The following is a 27,985-nucleotide window of genomic DNA, read 5'->3' as shown; positions in this document are numbered from 1 at the left end:
ATGGGGGGCGGTGCGAGGCTAGTCCTCCTCGGGGCTCGGAGCTGGGAAGGGGTCCCTCATGACCACCTGGGGACAGACACGCTGCCAGCACGGACGCTCCTGGCCGTGAGGGCACTGAGAGACTTGTACTGGGGCTTGTTCTTCGGGTGGCGATGGGACTTTTGTACACAGCCCACTGCCTGGCAAATAAATGCCCCCTCCCTCCCCCCCAATCTTGGAAGTGGGGGTGGGCAGTGCGCCTAAAGGAAAAATCAAATACACCTATATCCTGATGCCTGGAGTCCTCTGTAGCTAGAGTGTATGTATTCCTATCCCTAGGACTCCCCCCTCTTTCTACTATGTGAGCCTTTGACCCTCTTTTGTCCTTGAGTGAACCCACTACTGTGGTCCTGGGGCCCTAGTGGTTGTGACTTCTCTGATTACCCCCCCCCCCCCACTATCACCTTGGGGAGGGGTGACCCTGAGGATGTGGAACACCTCACCTCCTGTGGTGTTTATTACATACACGAGGTCCATCACTCCCCTACCCTGCTTTTTCAACGGGGCAACATTAATAACTGTAGCCACAGTTGAGGGGTAACAGTTGCCTCATCAAGGACCCAGTCGCTTACCCCACCTCAGACAACCTTGTGTGGCTATTTCTAGAAATATAAAAAATAATGTAAGGGCACTTTCATCCCCTTTTCTCGGAACAGACTTCAAAAGCCTCATAGGTATAAAGTTGGAGGGAAATTTAGAGGTCATGGAGTTCAGTTCTTTCATCTTACAGATAAGGAAACTGAGGCCAGGAGAGGTTAAATGACTTTCTCAAAGTCACACAGGTAGTAAAAGGGTCTAGGGAGCTGGGATTCTAACTCAAAATCAAGTCCTCACTACACCATGTTGCCTTGTGTTTTTTTTCCCCTCAGCCTCTATTGATGAAATATGCCCCGTGTTCTTAATACTAAAATATAAATTAGTGCCACATATGGCAGATATGCCTTGTATATATTTTAGTTGAACAACAAAAGAAGTATTGGGGCATAGGAAGAAGAGGATCTAAAAGGGGAAAGGAGAGGGAAGGGAGTGTCTTAATGAAAATGAAATAATTTGTTATTTTACCCTAGGGTCTGTGAAATAGGAAACAAGTAGAAAAAATTACTTTGGGGGAACACTTTTTTTTAGTGGAAATGGGAGAATTTGGGAGACAGGTGTCATTTCAATTAAACATTTAATAAGCACCTACAATATACCTGGAAAGTGAAGAGAAAAAAAAGATGAAGGAAGGGATTAGGGGGTGGATTCTTACCTAACCAGGCTGATAAAAGAGGGGAGAGCTGAGAAAGAGCAGGAATGAAATCTATGGAGCTTGATGTGTGTCTTTGTTTGACTTTCTGCTCCCCTCTTCCTAAGCTTATTTCCTTAATAAATAAGCAGACATTTGAAGGTATCAAATTCTTTCATTTTGGGTTTAAAATGAAAAATAATCCTTCCACTCAGAGCAGTTTATCATACACCTAAACCCTCCCAAGTTTGAGTGAGTAAAATATCCTTATTGGGTAATTTTCCAATGTAAAAAAAAAAAAAAAACTTTGAGGGAAATATATTTTAGTTCCTCTTCCTTTCTATGTTTCTTCAGGTGTGAGAAAGGCAAATATCAATCCCAAGAAGTTTGTCCCATGTATTTAATTCCCCTTCTGGGCCAAACTCCCAAGTAGAATATGAATTTCTATATTCTGCAGCTCTCCATTGTTTTTCACCCAGACTGATTTTCCCTCATCCCCATTTTGTTTCACATTCTTAACTGGGCCCAACTTTACCTCTTTCTCCTCCCACCAACCTCTGTACATTGTTCAGCATTTCAAATCCAAAGACTCCTGTTGGGGGGGGAGGGGAAAGAAGGGAGCCAAAACTGAATTTCTTTCCCCTCCCCCTTCTGGCCACTATAGAGAAATAATATTTAGATGTGATTGCTTGGGGAGGGGGAAGGGTAGGATATGGGTGGTGTGGAAAATTCTAGTAGTTTCTTTGCAAAACGCTTGAAAATAAAAACCCACCCTCTCCTTGCAATACGCATGTGCAGAGGCCCTATTATGGGTTCGTTGTTGGGGGAGGGAGGGGAATTTGAGAAAAAAATAAATATATGTGTGTGAGAGATTGATGGTGAGATAGAAAGGAAAGGGGAGGCCAGGCTTTTTCTGAGACTCCTCCTTTTTCTAGCTTGCCAGCCCCCTCAGGGATGAGAGCCAGGGAAGTGGGAGAGCCTGGGCTTCAGGCCATTGGGTGAGACTGAGGAGTTGAGAGACTTAGCCTCTCTTTTCTTTATGTCTCTTTCTCCTTCCTTCCTTGCTTTTCTCCACCACTCCAGCTTTGCCAAGATCAGGTTAGTTGGATTTCCACCTGTAGCTGGGAAGGGTCAGACAGATTAAAGAGTTCCTCAGGCCTGTGTTCTGTCCCTCCTGCTTTCCCCAGTGAATTCATGCTGTTCCCTAATCCTAAACTAACTGCCCTTTCTTCACTGTTAATGGAAACATTCTGATATTAATGAAGCCTCTGGGTTTAGGGAGAACTGACCAAAGGGATACCAGCAACAGTTCTATTCTCTATACTGAGGCAGATATTCTGTTGTTATGTCACTTTCCTGCCCTAAATTTAAAATAAGAGCTTTTATGTAAAAGAGTGGGGGCCTTAGAATCTTGATCACTGAAAGAAACTGGGATTTATGGGGAAGAAGAAAGCAGTAATGGGCTTTGGGGGCAGGAAAATTCTAGTATTCTGATGCTAATTGTTAATTTGCCTTTGGTTGTAGAAAGTGAAAATATGTTGCCTAAAGCTAGTGGGCTGGGCAGTGCTGCTCTAAGTTTTCCCCTCCTGCTGCTACCTCTGCCCAAGAATGAGGGGTCAGGCTGGTTGGACTGATGCTAGGGGATTGGGGAAAATAAATTAGAAAATTATCTAATTTTCAGTAGTCCCATCGGTACATCCCAACATTTTTTGGTGACTAACTGATTTTGGTAACCAACTAAAGGAGGCAGAATAGAGAACTAGGTAAGGGAACACCAGGAAGAGCTAGTAACATTTTTAACCCTTATCTTCTGTCTTAGAATTGATACTAAGTATCTAAGTACTAAGTAAGATTCTGTACTAAGGCTAAGGCAATTGGGATCAAGTGACTTCCCCAGAGTCACACAATTAGGAAGAGACTGAGATCATATTTGAACCCATGTCCTTGATACTCCAATTTCCACACCCTATCCAATGAGCCATCTGGTTTCCCCTTCCCATTCTTCCAAAATAGGATTCTGGGGCAAAAGTCAGGGTCTTCACTTTGTTATTGGCAGGTAGTCTGTGTTTGTGAAAGTGTAAGTTGACTCCCTGGTGTGTATGCTTGTTAAAATACACATATTTACATGTACATGTAAACAATCCATGTTTATTGTGTGTATGATAAATGTCAGTCTTTGTCTCAGAATTTTTTTATGTTGTCCATATCATAGAGTATGTGTTGGGATGTATGTAGAGTCAAAAAACCTGGATCCCCAAGGGGAAGGAGCTTATCATGTTGTAGTGGAATGACAATAGGACTCAAAAGTCAAAGTTTTCTCATCTATAAAGAGGGTTTATTATAAAGAACTTTGCAGATTAAGAGAAATACCACCGCTGGGATAGAATGTCTTCATTCTCTAAGGGAACAAGAACTAGGACTTAGGACTATGATGCCAGGCATTCACTCTAGTTTGGAGGGAATATGTCTGGAGTAGGAAGTAGTGGTTGAACCTGTGAGTAGTGGATAGAGTATTAAAACTGAAGACAGGAAGATCTGAGTTCAAGCCCTGTCTTAGGTACTTCAGAACTGTGTGACTTTGAGCAAGTCATTTAATCTCTAAGTTTCTTCATTTATTGATGTTTTTACAATAGAGATTTGTTTTTACAATAAATAATAGCATCTACCTCTCTAAGTGGTTTTAAGATTAAAATACTATTTGTAAAGTAGTTCTTAAAGTACTATATAAATGCTAGCTAGGATGATTCTTATTCTTATTAATTATTACTATTGCTCAGTTCAAACTGAATCTTGGGAAATAGTAGGAAGAGAGCTTTTTTTTTTTTTTTTTTTTTGGATAAGGTCAAACACTTAGGGAAGTAAAAATGATCAACTGACCTTATCTTTTCCCAAATGGGATTATAGTTTGGACTAACAATAGGGTAGTAAATTGCCAGGGAAATAGAAATAGATGCCAAGTGTTTTCTAACCTATCTCCCAGACAGATAACAAAACTTCCTTGGTTAATTTAAAAAAAAAAATTCTAGTTCTCCAACTGTTGAATCTCCCTTTTCAGCATCTGACTGAGAAAGCTGCCAGTTTGTATCCCCCCCCCCCAAACCCTGGGATTATGCCAAGCAAGCAACTGGGCATAGCTTCCCCAACTTCTAGGCAGAGTGCCAGCTGGCTGCTTTGAGGGGAGCAGGTCACAGGTGAAGGCAGGAGGAAAGAATCCTGAGAGTTCTGAGAATTCGGCCTATAACTTGGAACCTAATCCTTGATTGGGAGTCTGCTAATACTCCCAGTATATTAGCACAGTGGGTTGTCTACACTTTCCTTCTGACCTCTGTCTTCATTTTCAGAATAACCCTGAACTCAGCATCTATTGCTTCCAGTTAATAAGAGACCGGGCTAAATAGGTTAAATGTCTCAGTCCCTGGAGAAAGTAGGATTCTAGAAGGAATAGGATATAGAAGACTAAATGTTTAAATTCACCAGTGTGACTTTGTTTTCTTTCCCAAAGATAATGATGAGATTGGGCTCCTGCCTTCAGCTCTAGGAGTGAAGAAGAGAAAAAGAGGGCCCAGAAAGCAGAAGGAGAACAAGCCAGGGAAACCACGGAAACGAAAGAAGCTTGTAAGTATAGAGAAACCCTCAGCACAACCCAGAAGTGCAATCTTTTGCCTTAATTCCCTCTATCTCTAAAACTAGATGTCAAGAGAGGCTTCATTCCCTCCCTGGACCCCCAAGAGAAGAGCCACTTACATGCCTGCTGAAACCTGAGCTCTCCCCCAAGAGGCCCAAAGACTCCACCTTCCTGTCTTGTCTTGTTGATGACCTGAATCCACTCCCTAGCAAGTTCTAGCTCTCCTTGCTCTTCCCTTCCACCAGTTATTAGGGGAAGAGGCACCCAAATTTTTAGATGATACTTTCTATCTTCATTTAGGACAGTGAAGAAGAATTTGGCTCTGAACGTGATGAATATCGGGAAAAGTCAGAGAGTGGAGGCAGCGAGTATGGGACTGGACCAGGCCGGAAACGACGACGGAAGCACCGTGAGAAGAAGGAGAAGAAAACAAAACGTCGGAAAAAGGGGGAGGGAGATGGGGGACAAAAGGTAAGGAGTGAGGCAATGTGATGGAGAAGGTGGTAGGAGTAAATAAACTTTGGAATGGTATAGAAAGTAAAGAGGACAGAACAAGCCAGCTGGGAGGGTAGAAAGGAAGACAGGAGTATTTTCAGGAAATACTAAAAAGGGTGAGTCCCCTTCTTTCTTTTATACCTCTATCCCCACCAGGTTGAACAGAAGTCATCAGCCACACTACTCCTAACATGGGGTTTGGAGGATGTAGAACATGTATTCTCTGAGGAGGATTATCATACACTAACCAACTACAAGGCCTTCAGCCAGTTCATGAGGTGGGAAGGGATGGTGGGATATTTCTCAAGTGATCACCAGGGATCTCAATTCAGACTATTCCCAAACTGGTGCTAAGGTGGATCTCCCTAGCAACAGAGCAGAGGCCTCTCACAGTCTCACCATCCTCAAAATTATTGTTCTCTACTAATTGTGACCTTTACTTTAGTGCCCCCCACCAGTTCCCCATGGGTTTTGCTTTACCATGACCCTTTTCTCTGACTGGCTGAAAAAAAAAAAAGTGACATTATCACTGTAGCAAACACTGCCATCTTCTGGCTAGAAATAGAGGACCCTGATAAATGCTGGCAGTGAATACCTTCTAAGTAATGAGTTATTCATATCTCTCTTGAGTAGAGCAGAGATATCCTTGTCCCCTCAGCTACCCCAGCACTATGAGACCCAGGTTCCTTCTGTCTTTCAAGGTTCCTGTCTCCCCTTCCAGACAAGAACTTCAGTCTTTTATATCCCTAAATCCCTGGTTGGTACCCTTTCTGCATGCCCACCACTCATATCACTAACCTCTGAGGAAGCCTTGTTTTGACCTAGCATTGGATTTTCTTGGTCACTGTCACTTTGTAGCTTAGGAATGGTACAAGATGGAATATCTGAATCTCTGACATTATTCCCACAGGCCCCTCATCGCTAAGAAGAATCCCAAGATTCCAATGTCTAAGATGATGACAATCCTAGGGGCTAAGTGGCGAGAATTCAGTGCCAACAACCCTTTTAAGGGTTCAGCAGCAGCTGTGGCAGCTGCAGCAGCAGCTGCTGCTGCAGCTGTAGCTGAGCAGGTATCATCAGCTGTTTCATCTGTCACCAGTATAGTTCCCCCTGGGCCTCCACCACCTCCTGCTGATCTCCAGCCTCCACCCATTCGAAGAGCCAAAACCAAAGAAGGCAAAGGTAAAAGGACTCCTCCAAACTTCCTTTTCTGGGCCCTTGAGACTTGAGGGGAAAGAGGGGCATAAAGCAGTTTGTTGTAGAAAAATAGATTCGTATGCTCTTCTGCCCAGCACCACAGTGGGGGCACTTTCTCAGTCTCTAAAAGGTTTACTAGCACTGGACTAGCAGGTTCTTATAAAAACTGGACAGCATTATAGTGCAGAAATCTTGCTCCTCTTAATCTGGTGGTATGAATCTCTGCTTGGAAATAGATTTTGGCAAAGTTTGGGCCCCAGAAAAGCATTTCAGATTTCTCCTTTTCCTCCAACCTCCAGTTATAAATTTCTGCCTTTAACATTCATCTAGGGCCTGGCCACAAAAGGCGAAGTAAGAGCCCCCGAGTGCCTGATGGCCGAAAGAAGCTTCGGGGAAAGAAGATGGCACCACTCAAAATCAAACTTGGGTTGCTGGGTGGAAAAAGGAAGAAGGGAGGCTCAGTGAGTATCTATTTTACCCTTTGATAGGAAGTAGGGGACTACTCTGGGTTCTAAATGCTGGGGTCTTCAAGCTGAGCAGGAACTGGAAGACACTTGTCATAGGGGGGAGTTTGGAAAGGTCACTGGTCTGGCTGATGAGCCATGGGGCTATGGGCAGTATGTTTTCCAGAGTGATGAAGGCCCTGAGCCTGAAGCTGAGGAGTCTGACCTAGAGAGTGGCAGTATCCACAGTGCCTCAGGCCGGCCTGATGGCACCACTCGAACCAAGAAACTGAAGCGAGGCCGGCCAGGGAGGAAGAAGAAGAAGGGTGAGAAAATGGAAAGGGAGCAGTTAGGGGCATGCATGCCTTTTGTTTGTCTTTCATTATCTTTCTGTCTTTCTTACTTTCTCTTGTGGTCTCCCTGTTCTCTGTCTCTCTCTTTGTTTTTGTTTCTGTCTCTTCCTTGGTCTTCACTGGGGTGTTTGACAGTTCTGGGCTGTCCTGCAGTGGCTGGGGAGGAGGAAGTTGATGGCTATGAGACGGATCACCAGGATTACTGTGAGGTGTGCCAGCAGGGCGGGGAGATCATTCTGTGTGACACCTGCCCTCGTGCTTACCACCTTGTCTGCCTTGATCCTGAGCTCGACAGAGCTCCTGAGGGCAAGTGGAGCTGCCCCCATTGTGTGAGTAAACTAGCACCCATACATTCCTTGACCCCAGGGACCTAGATATTTTCTTCCTTTCAGGGCCCACGTTCCCTGGTTCTTGTCCTCAACCCTCTTTCCTACACCCAAAAGTCTGGTCTCCTTAGTCTCTGAAAAATGAATATATGGGATTCTGGTTTGTTAATGCTGCTGCCCATGCCCTGGTACTACCCTGACCCCTAGTGTTACCTTCTTTCTTGGATCTAGGTGTCCTGTTCCTTAAATTCTGCTGCTACTCTTAGGAACCCAGGTGACATTCTTTAATAGGTGATTTCTCTCCCTTTTTGTTTCTCCTGGGGTATTTCTATGTCTGTTTCTTGACTCTTAGGAAAAGGAGGGAGTACAATGGGAAGCCAAGGAAGAAGAAGAGGAATATGAAGAGGAAGGAGAGGAAGAAGGGGAGAAAGAGGAAGAAGATGATCACATGGAGTATTGCCGAGTATGCAAGGATGGAGGGGAACTACTCTGTTGCGATGCCTGTATCTCCTCTTACCATATCCATTGCCTGAATCCTCCGTTGCCAGACATTCCCAATGGTGAATGGCTATGTCCCCGATGCACGGTAAGTATCATGATGTTCCCAGCAGCTAATTCCTTATCTCAACTCTCCCTTTCTATATCATATTTACCCAAAAAATCCAGGCATCTAGCACTTAAATGTCTGTCCTCCAGCTATCTTTCTAGGCCCTGATCTTCCATTTCTCTATTTCTCACCCTTTTTCCACCACCAGTTTTCATTCACAAGCCCCAAATTTTCCTTCTCTCCCCCTCCATCTACTCCCTTTATAAAATGCCAGCCATTCTATGTTAGTGATACATTTTATCTCTGTCTTTTTCTTCTGTCGTCTTCTGCTGTGAAGTGTCCCGTGCTAAAGGGCCGAGTGCAGAAGATCTTGTATTGGAGATGGGGAGAGCCCCCTGTGGCAGCCCCAGCTCCTCAACTGGCTGAGGGGTCACCTGAGATCCAAGTTCCTCGTCCTCTGCAAGGCCGCTCTGAGCGAGAATTCTTTGTCAAGTGGGTTGGATTGTCCTACTGGCACTGCTCGTGGGCCAAGGAGCTTCAGGTAATGGCTTTCATCCTCTCATTCCAATGGCTTATATCCTTTACTCTTCACATAATATCTCACATTCTGGTCACCTAACCCTTAAACTCAACTTCCCTATTCTTTACAATCTATACCCCTAGCCTTTAGCCCTGCTCTCATCACCATCCTTTTCACACTCTTCCTTATATCATGTTACCTTAGCACTTATGCCCTGTACCCCAAAACATTTGAGAAGCAACTTAGTATAATGGAAAGAAGGATGGACTTGGAGTAAAATGTCCTGGGCCTACTTCCTGTGTGATTTTGAGCAAATCCCCTACTTAAGCATACATTTTTCTCGTCAGTAAAATGAGATATCTAGATTTGTAAAATGATATTTAGGTCATTAGATGACCTCTAAACTTCTTCTAGGACTGCCTCCAAGCTTCAATACTCTTCTGTGTTTTCTGTTCATTTCCCCATTCTTGATCCTTTCTTCATATGCCCCTTGAGCCATCCTTTTTCCTCTTTTTATCCTCTTCTATTCCCTACCTCCTTCTCTCTCTGTTCTTAGAGATGTTTCTAAGTTGCTTCTTTTTTTAAAGATATTTTATTTTACCAATTACATGTAATAACAATATTCCATGTAAATTTTCTGAAGTTAGAAGATTTCAATTCCTTCTCTCCTTCCCTTCCCTCCCCCCTTCATGAAGATGATAAGTGATTTGTATTATCCTGTAAAATGTATTTCCATATTGGTCATTGTTGTAAGAAAATACTCATATATAACCAAAATTTCAGAATAAAAACCCAAATAAACTAAAATGAAAAATCATATGCTTTGATCCTCATTCCAACTCCAACAGTTATTTCTCTGAAGGTGGATAGCATTCTTTGTCATAAGTCCTTCAGAATTGTCTTTGGGGTGGGGGCAGATAAGTGGCTCAGTGGAGAATCAGGCCTAGAGACAGAAGGTCCTAGGTCCAAATCTGACCTCAAACACTTCCTAACTATGTGACCTGGGCAAGTCATTTAATCCTCATTGCCTACCCTTAGAACCAGTACATAGTATTGATTCTAAGATGTAAGGTAAGGGTTTAAAAAAAAAAGGAAGAAGAAAAAAGAAAAAAGGATTGTCCTTGATCATTGTATTGCTGAGAATAGCTAAGTTGACCATTGTCCTGTGATTGTGTTACATATTGTGTTACGTGCTGTTACTATATGTACAATATTCTCCTGGTTCTGTCTAAACTTCTTTATCCTCTTACCTCTTAATAGCTGGAGATCTTTCACTTGGTGATGTATCGAAACTACCAGCGAAAGAATGATATGGATGAGCCTCCACCACTGGACTATGGCTCTGGTGAGGATGATGGGAAAAGCGACAAGCGCAAGAGCAAAGACCCACACTATGCTGAGATGGAGGAAAAGTTCTACCGATTTGGCATCAAACCAGAGTGGATGACTGTTCACAGAATCATCAATCACAGGTAAATATAGGAATCCAGATTAACCCTTCAGGATTGTTCTCTCTATTGTTGTAGTAGTAGCCTTTACTAGTAATAAATCTTCTCTTTGAAAAGGAAATATTAGATTCAATACTGCATAATTAATTGCTGATCAAGACTTTTGATGATTAAACCCTTTAGAGTCATTGAGGAGGATTAAGATCAAAGGGTATCTCAACCCAGCTCACCCTGTATGCACTCTTATTCATGTTCATTCATAAAAGCATAAGCTATTCTGTTGTTCAGTTAAGAGTTCATCAAAAGTGTACCCACAGGATTTTTCCTGCTAGTTGTCCTCAAGGGTGTCAGCCTCAAAAGTTTTGGGATATACTTAAAAGTATTCCAACTTGTGTGTCAACAGTCCATTATGAACTGTTTGTATTTTCTGACTGTATCACTTCCTGGGCTATTAAATTATATATGTTTACTGCTTACTATGTAAAGTAAGACTATTTGTATTCCATTCAATTCCTTCTGATCCTTTCCTTCCCCTACACCTCAAAGCATGGACAAGAAGGGAAACTACCATTACTTGGTAAAATGGAGAGACTTGCCATATGACCAGTCAACTTGGGAGGAAGATGAAATGAACATTCCTGAATATGATGCCCACAAAAACAGCTACTGGAAGCACCGGTCAGGGGGAAAAGGGGGAACAAGGATTGGGGACTAGGAAAAGATAGGGAAGAGGAGGAAAAGGAAGAGAAAGAGACAGACTCAACTAAAAGAATAGTGTTTTAGGGAATACAGTATGATTATTTGGGATAAACACAAATAGGAAATAGGTAAGACAAGGAGTAAGGGCTGGGTTAGGAATAATAAAAGAGGATCTGTGGAGACATGGAAATGGGCCACAGAGATGGGATATTGATTGAAGGATAATCTGGGGGGGGGGGGGGAAGCCTTGGTTGTGGAAAATAGAGTCCAGAGGTTTGGGAGGTAGCAAAATGGAAACAGGAGACCAGGCTGTGGAATATATCTTTAGGCATCAAACCTAAGGCTTATGCCTCCCTCTCTCTCCTAGGGAGCTAATCATGGGGGAGGACCCTGCTCAGCCTCGAAAGTATAAGAAAAAGAAAAAGGAGCTTCAGGGAGATGGCCCTCCTACCTCTCCCACCAATGATGTGAGTCCCTCTCTTATCTCAATCTCTAGCCTCAGAAAGTAAGATGAGAAAGCAAGTGCAAACCATAACTTCCCATGCAGTTAGTTCTCCTCCAGCAGTTATCCCTGACTCTGAGACTAATAGGAATTAACCTTTGAGAGAAGAGGATTGGGGTAAAAGAACAACTAGTGACCACAATTCCCGTTAAGCCTCAAAGGAGTACATTGAGTACATTTTGATCTCTTCAGCCCTACCCCATGGTGTTTTTGAGAATTGTCTGAATGAAAGAAGACAGAAGATCTTAATTAATTTTTAGGGATTCACTTTGAAATAAAAACCTATTTGAGATGTTATTGAGAAAGATAGTCAATTTGAGAGTATAACAGGAAAAGGTAGAGGCAGTAGTAGCCAAAGAATCAACTGACCATTCTGACTTCTTTATCTCACAGCCTACAGTGAAGTATGAGAACCAGCCACGGTTCATCACAGCCACAGGGGGCACGCTGCACTTATACCAGCTGGAGGGGCTAAATTGGCTACGATTCTCATGGGCACAGGGCACTGACACCATTCTTGCTGATGAGATGGGCCTGGGCAAGACCATTCAAACCATCGTCTTCCTTTACTCCCTTTATAAGGAGGTGCCAGATACCAGGGACCCTGAGGGGAGCCGACATTGGCCTTTGAGCCCATATCCCACCTCAGGATTTGCTGCCAGTTCTCTACCTTCTCTACCCTTAAGACTACCATTGATCTAGAAGTTTATTTCTCTTGTATTCTCACCTCCCAAACCAGAGTTCATTTCCTATAATATTCCTCTCTGAGCCTCAGATGCTTTTTCCCTATAAATCTGAACTAAATCAGGGTGGATTGTGATAAAGGAGGGAGAAATGACAATGCTTGAGGGAGTATAAGGTAAGAGGCTAGATTAAAGAATTGTGACCCACTCTTCCTCTTATCCCCCAGGGTCACACAAAAGGTCCATTCCTGGTGAGTGCTCCACTCTCAACCATCATTAATTGGGAACGGGAATTCCAAATGTGGGCCCCCAAGTTCTATGTGGTGACATATACTGGGGACAAGGATAGCCGTGCCATCATCAGAGAAAATGAATTCTCCTTTGAAGATAATGCTATCAAGGGTGGCAAAAAGGCTTTTAAGATGAGGGTAGGTCTCTCAACATCATACCTCATTCCCTCCCATGCTTCTAACCCTGCATTATTCCTCCTTCACCCCATTAGTATGGTGCTCTTTTCCCTGCCTAGTTCTTTCATTTCTCACCTCCCTTTTTTCTCTCCTTCCATTAAAGAATACTTATGCTAAAGCACTGGAACACAGCAGGCATTCCCAGGGAATTCTTTTGTTTTTAAATTCTTGTGTTGAATGTATGTGGGGCTTCACTGAATCCCTAGTAAGTAAGTAATAGAAGAATTAAGAACTGCATGTACTGGTCCTTAGTCTTTGAAATCAAAGCTGCAGAATAGAATACCTTACTCATTTTCAAGATTTGGAGGGAGACAGAATATCTAGGTCTTGGGTAGGGAGTGGGAACTGGAGGTCATATGCTATTTTGGCAGCATCAGGATGAATCAATTTTTATGTTGGCAGAGAGAAGCACAGGTGAAGTTCCATGTTCTGCTGACTTCATATGAATTGATCACTATTGACCAAGCAGCACTTGGCTCCATTCGTTGGGCCTGCCTTGTAGTAGATGAGGCCCACCGGCTCAAGAATAACCAGTCCAAGGTGAGGGTGTTGACAAGACACCAAGGGACTTAAGCCTTCTTATCTCTTTCCAACTCTGAATCTGGCAACCTTTTGTCAGGATATGGGAATAGAGGTAAGATGGCTGGATTCCTGAGGAAAACACACTAGAGATGGGAAAGAGATAAGGGGCCTGGGGGCAAAATAACTGAGTCTGAGAAAATAAAGCTGGTGGGGTAAGGAAAAATAGGTGTTAAAGAACTAGGTTCCTGATGTGCCTTCCTTGTGTCCCACCTTGGCCCCACCTACAGTTCTTTAGGGTGCTGAATGGCTACAAGATTGATCATAAATTGCTGCTGACAGGAACCCCACTTCAAAACAATCTCGAGGAACTCTTCCACTTACTTAACTTCCTTACCCCAGAAAGGTTTAAGTAAGTATCCATCTTCTTCCCCACCCTATTCTATGCATAGGTCCTTTACCCTTATCCTCTCAACTCTTAAATGTCTTTGTCCACCCTTCACCAATTCTAATTTCCCCTTTCTCTTTCCTCCTCTTGTTTTATTCCTAGTAAAGGGGGAGAACTATAAGGAATAATGTGGTTGATATATAAGGTGGGAAATTAGTGGTACAGAAAAGAACAGAGTGGTCTGGGAAACAATAAATCTTTGGAGAGTAGACTTGGAGTAAGGAATGGTTATAAGAATGGGATTGGTCCTGGTACCTAGAGGTAGAAACATCTCCATCCCAAATGTTCATACAAGCTATTTGTGCCCAACCTATGGTAGAGTCTTCCAGGCATGTAGTGGTCTGATTGGACACAGTTGTACATTTACCCCAACATCATGATGTCATTTTGATCCTCTTTAAATATAAAGAACAACTGTTACCATTCTGAGGACTATAGACCTTGAAGTTATTAGTTTTCCTCTTTATCTTTATCTTTTTTCTGCTTCCAGCAACTTAGAAGGTTTTCTGGAGGAGTTTGCTGACATATCCAAAGAGGACCAAATCAAGAAACTACATGACCTATTGGGGCCACACATGCTTCGGAGGCTTAAGGCTGATGTCTTCAAGAACATGCCAGCCAAGACAGAGCTCATTGTTAGGGTGGAGCTTAGCCCCATGCAGAAGTGAGGCTGGGGGGCTTAAACACCTGGGTCCTTGAGATGGGGGTAGGTGGGGATTTATCGGGGGTGGGGTGGTTTGTGACCAAATGCCTCATCCTAATCTTTCCCCCTCCTACCAGGAAATATTACAAATATATACTGACTCGAAATTTTGAGGCATTGAATTCTCGTGGTGGTGGAAACCAAGTGTCATTGCTCAACATCATGATGGATCTGAAGAAGTGCTGCAACCACCCCTACCTCTTCCCTGTGGCTGCTATGGTGTGGGACCTATGGGGCTAGTAGGGAAGGGAGATCTGGGAATTGAATTGGTAGCCACTAACCTAGTAGGACATTGAGAACCTTCAAGTTTTGGGATTGGGGATAGATGGTCATGGGGAAAAAGAAGGATTATAGGCGATGCCTAATTACATGTCTAATTCTGTTTCTAATCTTAACTCTCACTTTGGTTTTTAACCTCAATCCTAATTGTTTCCTTTTCTAACCCATTTCTAACCTTAACTCCAATCCATTTCTAACCCTAATTCTAATGCCCTAACTAGTGGTTAGGTCTTTGAGGACTGTAGGGATTTGATTAAAATTAGGCATTCAGTCTTTTAGATTCAGTAAAGACTGGACAATTTAAACATTTTTTCTGAGTCTTATCTCCTTTTTTTTCCATTTTACGTTTTAGGAGTCCCCAAAACTCCCTAGTGGGGCATATGAGGGTGGAGCTCTTATCAAGTCCTCAGGGAAGCTTATGCTGTTACAAAAGATGCTTCGGAAATTGAAGGAACAAGGGCATCGGGTGCTCATATTTTCCCAGGTAACTTCATCCCTTTTGGTTTCTTCCTAGTACCACTCTCTTTCTGTGTGCTTATACTTCTAACTTCTTAGACTCTTAAATTCTTGGCACTAGGAACACTTTGGATTAACATCCTTAGGAATTTCCTTGTACATGTTTGGCTCAAGATCCGTACTCTAAAGGGTGCTAGGAATTCCCTTTCTAAAACTGAATGCTGGAGTTAGAAGAAGATTCAGAGATGGGACAAAGTAAGACATTTCTGTGTTTCAGGCAAGACCTGGAAATTTAATCTTTCTTTGAGCCCAGAAAAAAGTGTGAATGTTTTATTGAGAAACAGTTTATCACAAAATACAAGTTAACACAGTGGAGAACAGAATTTTATGATATTAAAACATGCAAAAATGTTGTGCCCTAGGTGACTGTCCATTTTGCTTACTACCCCTAGTGGGACCTGTAAAAGAGTAGCCTCTGCCTAATCTCTTTTGGGAGGCTTTTGGTGAATCCTTGAAAGGGTCTAAGTGAGGAAAGGGAAATAACCATAAAGGAAGAACTATTGTATGTTTGGGGAGTGAAGTGGGGACTATAAATTAGATATTATTTTGGAGGTTAAAATAGAACATCAGTCCAGAATGAGTTGAAAATTAATGACAAGGTCAGTTAGGTGGCTTAGTAGATAGAGAGCCAGGCCTGGAGACATAAGGTACCCCAATTGCCTAGCCCTTACCCCTCTTCTGCCTTGGAATCAATAGTTGTATCAATTCTAAGGGTTTAAAAAAGGAAAGGAAAGGAAAACTAATGCAGATACTTATCATGGAAGTTGAAATAAAATTTAGATTTTTTTTTTTTAAAGAAAGAATAGCAGGAGGTCTAGGGATATGTTAGAGGAGTAGGATAAAATAAGAATAGGTAGGTTCCTGTGACCCTTCTATTTCCTTACTGTCCCAGACAACCCCTCCATGTTTCCCTTTTTCTCCCTTCCGAGAAAAACTTTCCTTCCCATCTCCAGATGACCAAGATGTTGGATTTGTTAGAGGACTTCCTAGATTATGAAGGCTACAAATACGAACGGATTGATGGAGGCATCACTGGAGCACTAAGGCAGGAAGCTATTGACCGATTCAATGGTGAGGGAACCACCTCAGGGGATGAACTTCAGAGAGTCTAGGGAGGGGAGAGTATCTAGGGAATGGGCTTGTGGGTCCCTAAGGGTATCAGTGACTAGGGGGATGAACACTTGGGGGAGGGAGTCACAGGATCTCAGAATTTGAAGAGACTTCTGAGGCCTTTTAGTCTAACACAAAACTAAACAACAATCCCCAATAAATGGTCATCCAAACTTTATATGGAGATCTTCAGTGAATAGAAATCTATTCTTTCCCAAGGCAGCCCAATCTAGTGAATTGTTCAAATTGTTAGCATCAGTGACTTGAGGGACAACACTTTGTTCTAAAGAAGAGTCACCTTCATCCTTGATAAGAGTTGATTGCCTGAGGTATAGGTTTGAATAAGAGAGGAGTAGGGGACTTGGAAAATTAATTGTCTCTAGGTGGGTCTGACTTTTCTATTCCTTCCTTACCCAGCCCCTGGAGCCCAACAATTCTGCTTTCTTCTGTCTACTCGAGCTGGGGGCTTAGGCATCAATCTAGCCACAGCTGATACTGTCATCATCTTTGACTCTGATTGGAATCCCCACAATGATATCCAGGTAAGAATTTGAACAATTTGGGTACCCTGCCCATAGAGTAGCAGTGACATGGGTCATAGGGGAGGATGACCTAGGGTCAGAGAAAGGTCTTTTTTGGCTGTGGATGTAGCTTCTCTTCCACAACCTCCCTTCCCTGAACTATGCATACTCTCCATTGTTCCCTTGACTGGTCCAATTTCCTTTTTCCATTGTAGGCCTTCAGCAGAGCTCACCGGATTGGTCAAGCTAACAAAGTGATGATTTACCGGTTTGTGACACGAGCTTCAGTAGAGGAACGGATTACTCAGGTGGCCAAAAGGAAGATGATGTTGACACACCTGGTTGTAAGGCCTGGATTAGGCTCTAAGGCAGGTTCAATGTCTAAACAGGAGCTTGATGATATCCTCAAATTTGGCACAGAGGAGCTGTTTAAGGATGAAAATGAGGGTAAGAATCTTTTCTCCTACCTTTGTAGCAAGAGCCTTCTCTCCTGAAGTGTTTTCCTTTTCTCCCTATTCACATAGCTACCACCTTGGTCCAGGCTTTCATCACCCATCTTTTTTTTTTTTTTTTTTTTTTTAAATAAAACCCTTACCTTCTGTCTTAGAATCAATACTGTGTATTGGCTCTAAGGCAGAAGAGTGGTAAGGGCTAGGCAATGAGGTTTAGGTGACTTGGTCAGGATCATACAACTAGGATATGTCTGAGGTCAGATTTGAACCCAGGACCTCCTATCTCCTGGCCTGCCTATCTGAGCCATCAAGCTTCCTTCATCCTCAATAAACTCTTAATTGGTCTCCTTATCTTTTATATCTCCCATCTCCAACCACCACCACTATTCAACTGATATTCATAAAGCATACATTTTACCATGTTATTCTCCTGTTCAGTAAACTTCAAGGCTTCCTATTACTTATAGGATCAAATACAAATTCATCTGTGTGGCATTTAAAATCCTTCATAACCTGACTGCAACTTCCAGTCATTATATATTATACCCTTCAAACTTATAGAAGTAGCCAAACTGGCCTTTTTTTTTAGTTTCTTGCACATAAGACTTCGTCTTCTGTTTCCAATATTTTGCACTAACTGACCTCATTCATAATTGGAATACAATTCCTCTTTGTCTCTAATTTTCTAGTTCCTGGTTTTCTTCAAAGCTCAGTTGAAATGCTACTCCTACATGAAACCTTTCTGGATGTCTCTAGATACTACTGCCTCCCTAAAATTTCTTTTCTATGTACTTAGATGTTATATTCTTCACTACTAGGATATATGCTCATGGAGGGCAGAAGCTGTTTCATTTTCATTTTCATATCCCTGGTGCATGGTACAAAGAAGCCAGATGCCACTTAATAAATGTTTTATTTTTTTTTAAATAAATGTTTATTGATTAATTGTAAAGCTTTATAGTCCTTGGGAGCCAAAATATTTTGGACCAAAGTCCCTAGGAGGAAAACTCCTACATACCCACCTAGAGGAAAAAAGTCTTTTCTTCATTTTTTTCTGCTCCCCAATCATTGTAAGATCCATTCTTCTGATCATAATTCTGGTTGACGTCTCAAACTCCATAATTCCACAATTCCCTTTTACATTAGGAGAAAACAAGGAAGAAGATAGTAGTGTAATCCACTATGACAATGAGGCTATTGCCCGGCTCCTAGACCGGAACCAGGATGCAACTGAAGACACAGATGTGCAGAACATGAATGAGTATCTGAGCTCCTTCAAAGTGGCACAGTATGTGGTTCGGGAAGAGGACAAGGTAAGGGACTAGCAGCTGGATACTGGGATCCCCTAGTTGTGATACTTCAATCCTTATAAATAGTCTTTTACTGAGTAGTGAGGTAAGAGACAAATGGCGGGTTAGAGAAAAAGCATCCTTCCCCTCAGGGAGATTCCAGTCTATTGGGAAAAAGAAAAAGAGGAAATGATCTTTCGTTAAGCATTTCCTATGAAATAGGCACTACACTCAGCATTTTACAAATATTATCTCCTCTGATCCTCACAACAACTCTAGAAGGTAGGTGCTATTATTATCCTGGAGAGGTAAGAGAAAGTTTGTATATATTAGTAGTAGAGTAATGGGATAAAAATCATAGCTTTAGGTAGGTAGAGTGGGAACTAAGACCAGAGGACTACTAATGTTCACTATGCTTTCCCCTTAGATTGAGGAGATAGAGAGAGAGATCATCAAGCAGGAGGAAAATGTGGACCCTGACTACTGGGAAAAGTTGCTGAGACATCACTATGAGCAGCAGCAGGAGGACCTAGCCCGAAACCTGGGCAAGGGTAAACGTGTTCGAAAACAAGTCAACTATAATGATGCTGCACAAGAAGACCAAGGTATGGGTTCTTTGCCCCATCTTTTGTATCAAGGATTAAGGACACTGTTCCTGTCCTCATGAAGATTAAGGGATAGAAGGGAAGGGACTCTCTAGGGAGTCTTGAGAGATCCAGGGACTGGTAGAATGGGAAATGGCTAAAGTAGAATTACTTATGAGAGTTCAGGGATTTGGGATTACTTAATAGGGAATAAAAGCTATATCGAAGTTGTCTAGAGGTCAAGATGATTTACTTAGGGATCACTGCTTTAAGCAGATCACTCAAAAGTCAGGAGATACTTAGAAGTCGGGGTTGGGAGTGGGGAAGGTGGGGAGCAGTTTTTAGTGGGGAAGGCATCAGTATAATTAATAATATAATATAATATAATATAATATAATATAATATAATATAAATCAGATTGGAAGGGAGAAATGGAGAAAAATCATCTGAAGGTTGGGAGGAGATAAGACTTCATATAGATTTCAGTACCTAGAAGAACATAGGCTAGAATGGAGATAGAAAATTCTCAATCAAGAGATTTGGGTGAGAGGAACCTAGCTTAGGTTGGACAGGGAACTAGCTTTGACCTCACACACTTATTACTTTCACAGACAACCAGTCTGAATATTCAGTGGGATCAGAAGAAGAGGATGAGGACTTTGATGAGCGACCTGAAGGTGAGAGCTATCTTTCTAAACCTCTGTCCAAGTTCATTATATCTTGCTTCCCAGGTCCCCTGTAAATCTACCACCTATTTTCTATGATCTAACTAGGATTTTAAACCTTAAGTCCACAGACCACTAAAGGGTCCATGGATAAATTTCAAAGGTTTCATGAACTTTTCACTAACCTCTACCTGAAATTTAGCATTTTCTTCAATGTAGGTTTCAAACATTATTTTGAGAAGGGATCCATAGGCTTCACCAGACTGCCAAAGGGGTCCATGACAGAAAAAAGGTTGAGTCCTTGATTTAGGCCTATTTCATTTATATCCACATAGCTTTGAAAGTCTGAAGCACCACAGATATTTCTTCAGGTTTTTTGTGTCTTGGAATATCAAGACTGAAGGACGGGAAAGGTGGACTTGCTAATCAAATTATTTCCTCCCAGGGCGTCGTCAGTCTAAGAGGCAACTACGTAATGAGAAAGATAAACCCCTCCCTCCACTGTTAGCTCGAGTTGGGGGCAACATTGAGGTGAGAATTTAGGAACCCAGATTCCTAAGACCCTGTTTGAACCAGAGTTGGAGAAGAAAGCCCAAGGTGGGATCTTCGAAATGAAAATCACTAAGAGGGATAGGAACCAGGACGAACATGGTTCTTTGGTCACTCTCCCTCCCACTGTCTGTTAGGTGCTGGGGTTCAATACCCGACAGCGGAAGGCCTTCCTGAATGCAGTGATGCGTTGGGGGATGCCACCACAGGATGCCTTCACATCCCAGTGGCTAGTACGGGACCTGAGGGGCAAAACAGAAAAGGAGTTCAAGTGAGTATGGGTATTAAGAGTAATAGACACTAGGATTGAGTTGGGATTTGGCCATTAAGTTTGGGGAGTTAGTATTTATTCTCTTTGGCCTCCATATGATGTGACCTTACTCAACTGATCACCACTGCCTTTCCTCTTTTCCTCAGGACCCTATTTCCTGGGGGGTGAGCTCAGTCTACCCCACCCCCTCTCAGTGGGTCCCAGAATAGAATGCCAGTATGGGTTTCACTTCTACCCCATGAACAGAGAGGAGTGTGAGACAGACACCTGCTCTGGCCATTACTGGCAACACATGTCATACTATCATATTGTGGTAGGGGTGGGCAGAGGAAGATGAAGAGTCTAACTGATGAGGCCTGGAGAAGAAGGAGAAAGAGACTGAAGAGGCAGGTTTGGATTGGGGTACCTGGTGGTAATATGATGAGAGTTGAGTAGAATGCTCAGAATATTGAGGACAAGGATTGTAGGAGATGGTTGTGGCTCAGAGGCTCGATGACCTCATGTGCCTCCCTCACTGCCGTGTATCTCCTCAAGACTCTAACCATACTCAACCCTGTACTCTGTAGGGCCTATGTGTCTTTGTTCATGCGACATCTCTGTGAGCCTGGGGCAGATGGCTCTGAAACCTTTGCTGATGGTGTTCCCCGGGAGGGGCTGAGCCGACAGCAGGTGTTGACCCGAATTGGAGTCATGTCTCTTGTTAAGAAGAAGGTATGGACAGCTCTCTATCCTTCTGCCCTTTTCCTCAAGACAAATATGACCCAAATTTCTTTTTCTTCATTTGCTTCTTGTTTTTCAATTCCATATGTAGGATGGTGAGAGAGGATGTGGGAATGAACCTGGCTAGTGGCCAAGCAACTACAGCCACACTCTCCTACCCCAGTTGCTAACAGAAACACACATACCTGTTTCCTCCAATTCTTAGGTGCAGGAGTTTGAACATATCAATGGCCGATGGTCAATGCCAGAGTTGATGCCTGACCCTAGTGCTGACTCTAAGCGTTCATCCCGAGCATCTTCCCCTACCAAAACATCTCCAACCACTCCAGAGGCTTCTGCAGCCAATAGTCCCTGCACATCCAAACCTGGTAATCAAAAGAAAAGATTCAATTTTTGGAAGAAGCAAGAGAAAAATATTCAGGAGAGTTGAGAATGAAACTGAGAATGTTAGCTAAATAGAGAGGGACAGAAATTCAATGATCAGTTAATGATTTTCTCACTCCCTGCCCTTTACAGCCACTCCAACCCCAAGTGAGAAAGGGGATGACACAAGAACACCTCCTGAAAAGGATGAAGCTGACAACTCAGAAGAAAAGCTAGATAAAGACAAAAAAAGAGGGGAGAAGATGGAAACAGAGGTATATGTGGGTGCTTAGATCCCACAGAGGGAGGAGAGCAACAAAAAGCGCAGAGGCTAAATTACCTAGGTGTTTTCTTCTATCTCCTAATCTTTTATATCCCTTACAGCCTGATGCCCCCAGCCCTGCCCCTTCACCAGGAGAACCAAGGAGAATACTTCTCGGGGATGAAGAGTCTGGGATCCCTGGAGAGTTGGAAGCTGAATCAGGGAGTCGAGGAGATAAGGAGAAACCAGGTAGGTGTTGGGCTTTGGATTGGTAAGGGAGAAATAGACCCTTGGGTTCTGTTTAAGTCAGGAGGCCAGGGTAACATTCTTCCTTCCTCCCAGCTAGAGAGTTACCACCCTGAGAAATGGTGGAGGAGAACCTTTTGGGTCAATAGAAATGTGGAGAGGCCAGGGTGGGTAAACGAGGTTTAGGCAAGAGAGGTAAAGACTGGAAGGATTAGATACTTGGGGTCTATGGGAGAAACAGGGACAGAGCTGATGGGGTTGATGATAGCTGTGAAGCCAGTCACCTGGGTCCTGGGAGGGTAGATGCTTTAGAAGGGAGTATAGAAAGTAATTAGGTTATTGGAAGGGTGCCTGACTTGAGAGTGATCATTGTACTCCTGACCCCCTTCCTCTCACAGAAGAGCATAAGGGAGAGAGGGAATCACGATTAGGGCCATCCCGAGATGAATCCCGGTCCAATGGACGTCGAGAAGAGAAATCAGAAAAACCACGGTTCATGTTTAACATTGCAGATGGTGGCTTTACAGGTATGGAATACCTTCACTGCCAGTAAAAGTGGATTATCTCCCTTGCCCAGAACTTCCATAGTGAATTCCTATCTTCTGAGGGTCCCCAAGGAAATTCTGCCTTAGACTATATAGATGCCACATCCATGCTCTCCTCTATTACTGTTAACTCCTAAATAATCCCCATTACTAATGGCCAGTTCTGATTCTGATCCCACCCTAGGCATCCCTTAAGTTACACTTTTTTCTATCTTGAATTGTGTTTCTTATTTTAACCCTTAATTGTATTTAATTCTAAACAGAAATTAACTTGTTCTTTACCCTTAATCCTTTTTTATCATTAACCTTTCACTTCAGCTTTAAGATTTATGTAAAGTATAAATGGACACTGTTGTTATTTTTCCCTTTTGGATATCTCTGATTTTTACAAAGGTTTACCTTTTGTCAATCCCAGCTAGCTTTTGCAGACTTGGCTTGTATTGGGTCTACTTCTTTCCTTTGGAACCTAGTAGAACAATTCTAATCCTTCCACTAATAGCCTATCAAAATGTCATGGTTTCATCTTCAGTTTCAATGCCTTTGTACAGTCTGTCCCCTATGTTTGCAGTGTATTTCCTCCTGACCACTTCAAATCGTTAGCTTCCTTCAGAGCTTAATTCAAATATCATTTCCTTCATAAAATCTCTCCTGATCTTTCCTAGTACTTCTACCAAAATTGCCTTGTATTTTACTTGGTGTGTACATGTTGTTTCCTCTAATAGAATGTATGATCCTTGAGGGAAGGATTTGTTTAATTTTTTTTCTCCTTAATCCCCAACACCTAGCATGTAGTAGACATTTAATAAATGCTTGTTAATTAATTATCCCTAAATCTAATTACTAAGCTTTACTCCTTTCCCCTATCACTGATCTTTCCCAATTCCTACACTAGGCAGGTCAGGAAAGACAATAGGCCTGCTGGAGTATGGTAAAATGATCACTACAGGTGCCTAATGCTTCCTTCCTCTGTTCCTCCTGCCTCTACCCCTCACTAGAGCTGCATACCCTGTGGCAAAATGAGGAACGGGCAGCTATCTCCTCTGGCAAACTCAATGAGATTTGGCACCGGAGGCATGACTACTGGCTGCTGGCTGGAATCGTCCTGTATCCTTCATTACATAAAAAACTTTCAACCCCTTCTCTTCCTCCCCAGGGAGAAAAGCTGTAAGGGAAAAGGACTTCAATGAAGAAGGCTCTCATACCATGGGGAGAAGGAAAGGGCTAATATTCTGGGGAAAGTTGTAAGGGAGAATGCTCTTACACCCTGGGAGAGGATGCTGAGGGACAGCTGAGTAATGGGAGTGCAGAGGAGGAGCTATAGTACTACAAAACCATCCTCATTGAGTTCCTTGACAGAAATCCCCCTTTTCCCTCTACCGGCAGCCATGGCTATGCTCGGTGGCAGGACATCCAAAATGATGCCCAGTTTGCCATCATTAATGAGCCATTTAAAACTGAGGCCAACAAGGGAAACTTCCTGGAGATGAAAAATAAGTTCCTAGCCCGGAGGTTCAAGGTGGGTCACTGAAGTCAAGGTTGGATAGGAGTTAGGATTAGGAAGGCAACTGAGATCATTTTCAGGATCAGGATTGTTTGGGTTTTAGAAAGTGGTAATGGTTAGAGCTAAACCAAGATCTGTGTTTAGTTTGGGGGAGGGATTAACGCTGTTAAGACTGGGACTAAGATTTCAAGGTAAATTCTTAGAGTTGGGATTATTAATTAGGGTCTCAAAATTAGGCAAGGTGAGGGGCCAGGTTTTGAATATTACACAGATAATAGATTTAGGTTGTTTAAGTTCAGGTAATTTGTGTACTTTGGCAACCACATTCATTGACACAATCACTGAGGACTTATCAAGCATTACTTGTACTTCTCACTTCTGTACATCTATCCTGTTGTGCCTGTAGCTCCTGGAGCAGGCGCTGGTGATCGAGGAGCAGCTTCGGCGGGCGGCCTACCTGAACCTGTCACAGGAGCCGGCGCATCCCGCCATGGCCCTCCACGCCCGCTTCGCCGAGGCCGAGTGCCTGGCCGAGAGCCACCAGCACCTCTCCAAGGAGTCGCTGGCAGGGAACAAGCCGGCCAACGCAGTCCTGCACAAGGGTAAGGGCCGCGGCGGCCCCGCGCGGGGGAGGGCCCACAACGCTGCGTAAGTCTGCACCCTGCATCCCGTGGAAAACCCTTCCCTCCCCTTCTGACCCCTATGCCTTCCTTTTAAAAATTAAATTTAGTTTTTTCAATTAACAGAAATCTATTTTCTCTCTTTCCTACCTTCCCCTAATTGAAAAAAAGAAAAACAAAACCCTTTTAACAAATATGCAGTCAAGCGAAACAACCCCTTACTCTCTTAAACCCCTGCCCCCTCAACTTCTAACATTCTAACCCTGCTGCCCAACACACAGAGAACCTTCTTAATCCATAAAATACAAATCATATACTCTACCTACTATGTACCACTTCCTCTGATACTAAATTTAGTAGAACTTCCTTCAGCTCTTTTAACTTCTAATCTGCTGATACTGAATCCCAGTGGATCTCCCTCTTCCACTCCTGCACACTGTGCATACTTCTTAATTGTTAAACTCCGTGTAATCTTAACTCTACTCCCTGACCCCACCACTTACCTAACTCTTCCTCATGAACTAAATATTGCTTTGACTTCTCCCCAAAACCACCATCCAAGAATTCTCTGGCCTTTTTGTACTTCAAATTTGAGAACCCTTGATTTATGGTCTTATTCCCTAAATCTACAATCTCTTATACCTCTGACCCCAATTTCAGTTCCCTGAATCTAAAATTCTAATTTTGATCCCCTTAACACTCCTTCCCTTCTCCTCTCATCCAGTGGATCCTAGGCTCCCCAACTTCACTTAATTCTTCTGGTTCCTCCTATTTCCTTTTCATTACCCCCGTCTTAAAATATCCCTTCCCCTCCTCTGGGATCCTCTGACCTCCATGTCCTCCTATGACTTCCCCTCCTTTTCTTTTTTTTTCTTCACTTCCCTCCCTCCTCCTTCCCTCTCAGTTCTCTCCATCCGTCCTTTGTGGTATTCTGATCTTTTTCTTGTTCTTTATCTCCAAGTCCTTTGAACTTTTTTTTTACTGTGTCTTTTTCACTTGGTCTCTCATTCTCTGTCTTTGTTGCAGTCTCTTTGTCATTCTCCATCACTGCCTTTCTCTCTGTCTCTCCTGGCCTCCATCTCTCCTGGTGACGGCCCGGTCTCTTTGTCCTTGTCTCTCTCTCTTGCTCTTTCTTTCTCTGCGGCCCGGGCCCCAGTTCTGAACCAGCTGGAGGAGCTGCTGAGCGACATGAAAGCAGATGTGACCCGCCTTCCAGCCACCCTGTCCCGAATCCCACCCATCGCAGCCCGACTACAGATGTCCGAGCGAAGCATTCTCAGCCGTCTGGCCAGCAAGGGCACAGAGCCCTATCCCACACCGGTAATCATCTTCTTCCTTTACCCCAGAATCAGATTCATCCACTTTAACCCATTTCCCATTAGAGACTCATGAGATAGGATATAATTACAACTCTCTGGGGCACAGTGGCAGGATATCTAGAAGGGTGCCAACGGGTATAGTATGTTTATTCCCATCAGTAGGCTCTTTTCCCAAACCTTGTTCCTCCAGAGACCCAACAGTCTAGCTATGGCTTATACTTATACTTCTTCCTAATTGAAGGATGAGGACATTTTGCCTCCTTTTTATTCCAGGCCTTTCCTCCGGGTCCCTACGCCACACCACTGGGGTACGGAGCAGCCTTCAGCTCAGCTGCACCCGCCGGGGTCCTGGGCGCCGGCGGCGCCAATTACAGCCAGATGCCCGCAGGGTCCTTCATCACAGGTCAGCCTGGGGATTAGCATAGGGATTGGACCTGTGATTTCATTGATATAGGGAAGTATCAGATGAGGAACCTTCCTCTCCCAATGAAAACTGACATTTTCTCTCTACAACTTACAGTTTTTCAAAATTGTCTAGAGACAAAATTCTCAAGGAGAAATGACTTTCCTAGAGTCACAGAATTTTATTTGTCATAGTCAGACTTGAGTCAAAGTCTTCTGGTTTGAGGGTTAGCTTTCTCATTACTTCCACACTATCTAGGGTTGCCCTCATTAACTTCATTCCTTCCTTACCTATTCCTAAGTTTCCCTTTTCTGCTGTCCCCTTTTACTTATACTACCTTCTTTCCATTTCCCTCTGTTCAACTTTACTCTAGTCTTATTCATCTCACAGGGAACATATGATTCTTTCTGTTCCCATCCATTCCTGAAACTCTCCTTGTCTTAGTCTTTCTGGGCCTTGCCTATCTTCTTTCTTTCTTAACTGAGTTGAAGTTCTGTTAACTCCCTTACTCAACCTACAAATTTAGTTGCCTCTCTCCTCACCCTCATACCTACCCTTCATTTGACTACACCCTTGGCTTGTTTTGGGGTAAGGAGATATGAAGTCAGTGTTCCACTCTGGGAACATAGACATAGTTGTAGGGCACAAAGAAGTCTCAGGAAATGGGGTTCTCTACCCCTAACCTTTAAGTGACATGAGACATAGGAGTGTGCCAGATTCAAGAACAGAAGCTTGAGTTTCCCTTGGGGTATTAATGATGTCTAAATAATCCTTCCTAAAACAGCCGCAGCCAACGGCCCGCCCGTGTTGGTGAAGAAGGAGAAGGAGGGGGCAGTGGTGTCGGACGGGCAGGATCGGAAGGAGCCCAGGGCTGGGGAGGTGATCTGTATAGACGACTGAAAGGGCCCCAGCCCTGCCACTCACCCCGTCCCAGGGGCCGTCCTCCAGCCCACATCCCACCCCTGGGGATTGCTGCCAATCCTCCACCTTCCCCACCCCCTGGGCCACCATCAGGATAGGAGCCCCTTTCTCCTTCACCCCTATTTTCCAAACCAGGGCTTTCTCCCTCTGTATTCCCCCACCCCCCTGCCCCAGGTGCCTTCTCCATTGATGCTTTGAATGAAGGTGCTGTGGTGGGGGAGGGGTGTGGAAGTTGTTCTTTCAAAGTAGCCCCAACCTCAACACACAGCTCTCCAGCAAATGGTTTGGGGTAAGAGGGAAGGGAAAGGGGTAGGGCTTCCCCAATTTCCCCTTCCCTCTGCAGTATTACGCTCCATCCTCAGTAACCAAGGAGGGGAATTTGCCCTGTCTAGCCCTTGTGGATCCTTTTGGGGAATGGAAGAACTTTTCAGAAAGGGAGGGAAAAAATTTGAGGTGGGATGGGAAATGACTCCTAGAGGGAAGAGAGGGGAGGTGTGGCTGCATGTTGCTCTCCCCTACCTCCCTCAAAATTGAGGGTGGGAAATTGGAGGGAGGAGTGTCAATTCATTTTCAGCCTCAGAATAAAGGCGCCATTCACTGGCTGAGTCAC

At 43.5% G+C, this 27,985-nt stretch overlaps 1 protein-coding gene and 1 non-coding gene across 2 annotated transcripts; both read left to right on the top strand.

Annotated features, from left to right (window-relative positions):
- Positions 1-27,985, top strand: CHD3 (chromodomain helicase DNA binding protein 3). Its single transcript, XM_044675225.1, has 39 exons — positions 1-105; positions 4,733-4,879; positions 5,190-5,360; positions 5,541-5,662; positions 6,295-6,566; positions 6,912-7,042; positions 7,200-7,350; positions 7,513-7,706; positions 8,056-8,289; positions 8,588-8,791; positions 10,031-10,242; positions 10,765-10,896; positions 11,285-11,384; positions 11,813-12,004; positions 12,330-12,530; positions 12,972-13,109; positions 13,379-13,500; positions 14,027-14,200; positions 14,317-14,458; positions 14,871-15,002; positions 15,988-16,105; positions 16,562-16,686; positions 16,881-17,112; positions 18,264-18,430; positions 18,834-19,011; positions 19,602-19,667; positions 20,101-20,186; positions 20,342-20,475; positions 21,042-21,186; positions 21,401-21,563; positions 21,712-21,833; positions 21,943-22,069; positions 22,465-22,593; positions 23,607-23,715; positions 23,995-24,127; positions 24,519-24,760; positions 25,889-26,052; positions 26,325-26,454; positions 27,239-27,985. The coding sequence occupies exons 1-39, from the start codon at positions 1-3 to the stop codon at positions 27,471-27,473; spliced, it is 6,081 nt and encodes a 2,026-aa protein (XP_044531160.1). The 3' UTR covers positions 27,474-27,985.
- On the top strand, positions 20,620-20,771 carry LOC123248264. The gene has a single exon (XR_006506331.1).

This window comes from Gracilinanus agilis, chromosome 4 (assembly GCF_016433145.1).
Source record: "Gracilinanus agilis isolate LMUSP501 chromosome 4, AgileGrace, whole genome shotgun sequence".
NCBI classification, from domain to species: domain Eukaryota; kingdom Metazoa; phylum Chordata; class Mammalia; order Didelphimorphia; family Didelphidae; genus Gracilinanus; species Gracilinanus agilis.
This window is presented reverse-complemented; position numbering and strand designations above follow the sequence as displayed.

Bases quoted from the DNA above. Each gene is read 5' to 3' on its own strand.
- CHD3 (XM_044675225.1), top strand. From the start codon at position 1: ATGGGGGGCGGTGCGAGGCTAGTCCTCCTCGGGGCTCGGAGCTGGGAA. The intron at 8,290-8,587 runs GTAAGTATCATG...TCTGCTGTGAAG, and splicing joins GGCTATGTCCCCGATGCACG to TGTCCCGTGCTAAAGGGCCG. The intron at 19,012-19,601 runs GTATGGGTTCTT...TTACTTTCACAG, and splicing joins TGCTGCACAAGAAGACCAAG to ACAACCAGTCTGAATATTCA.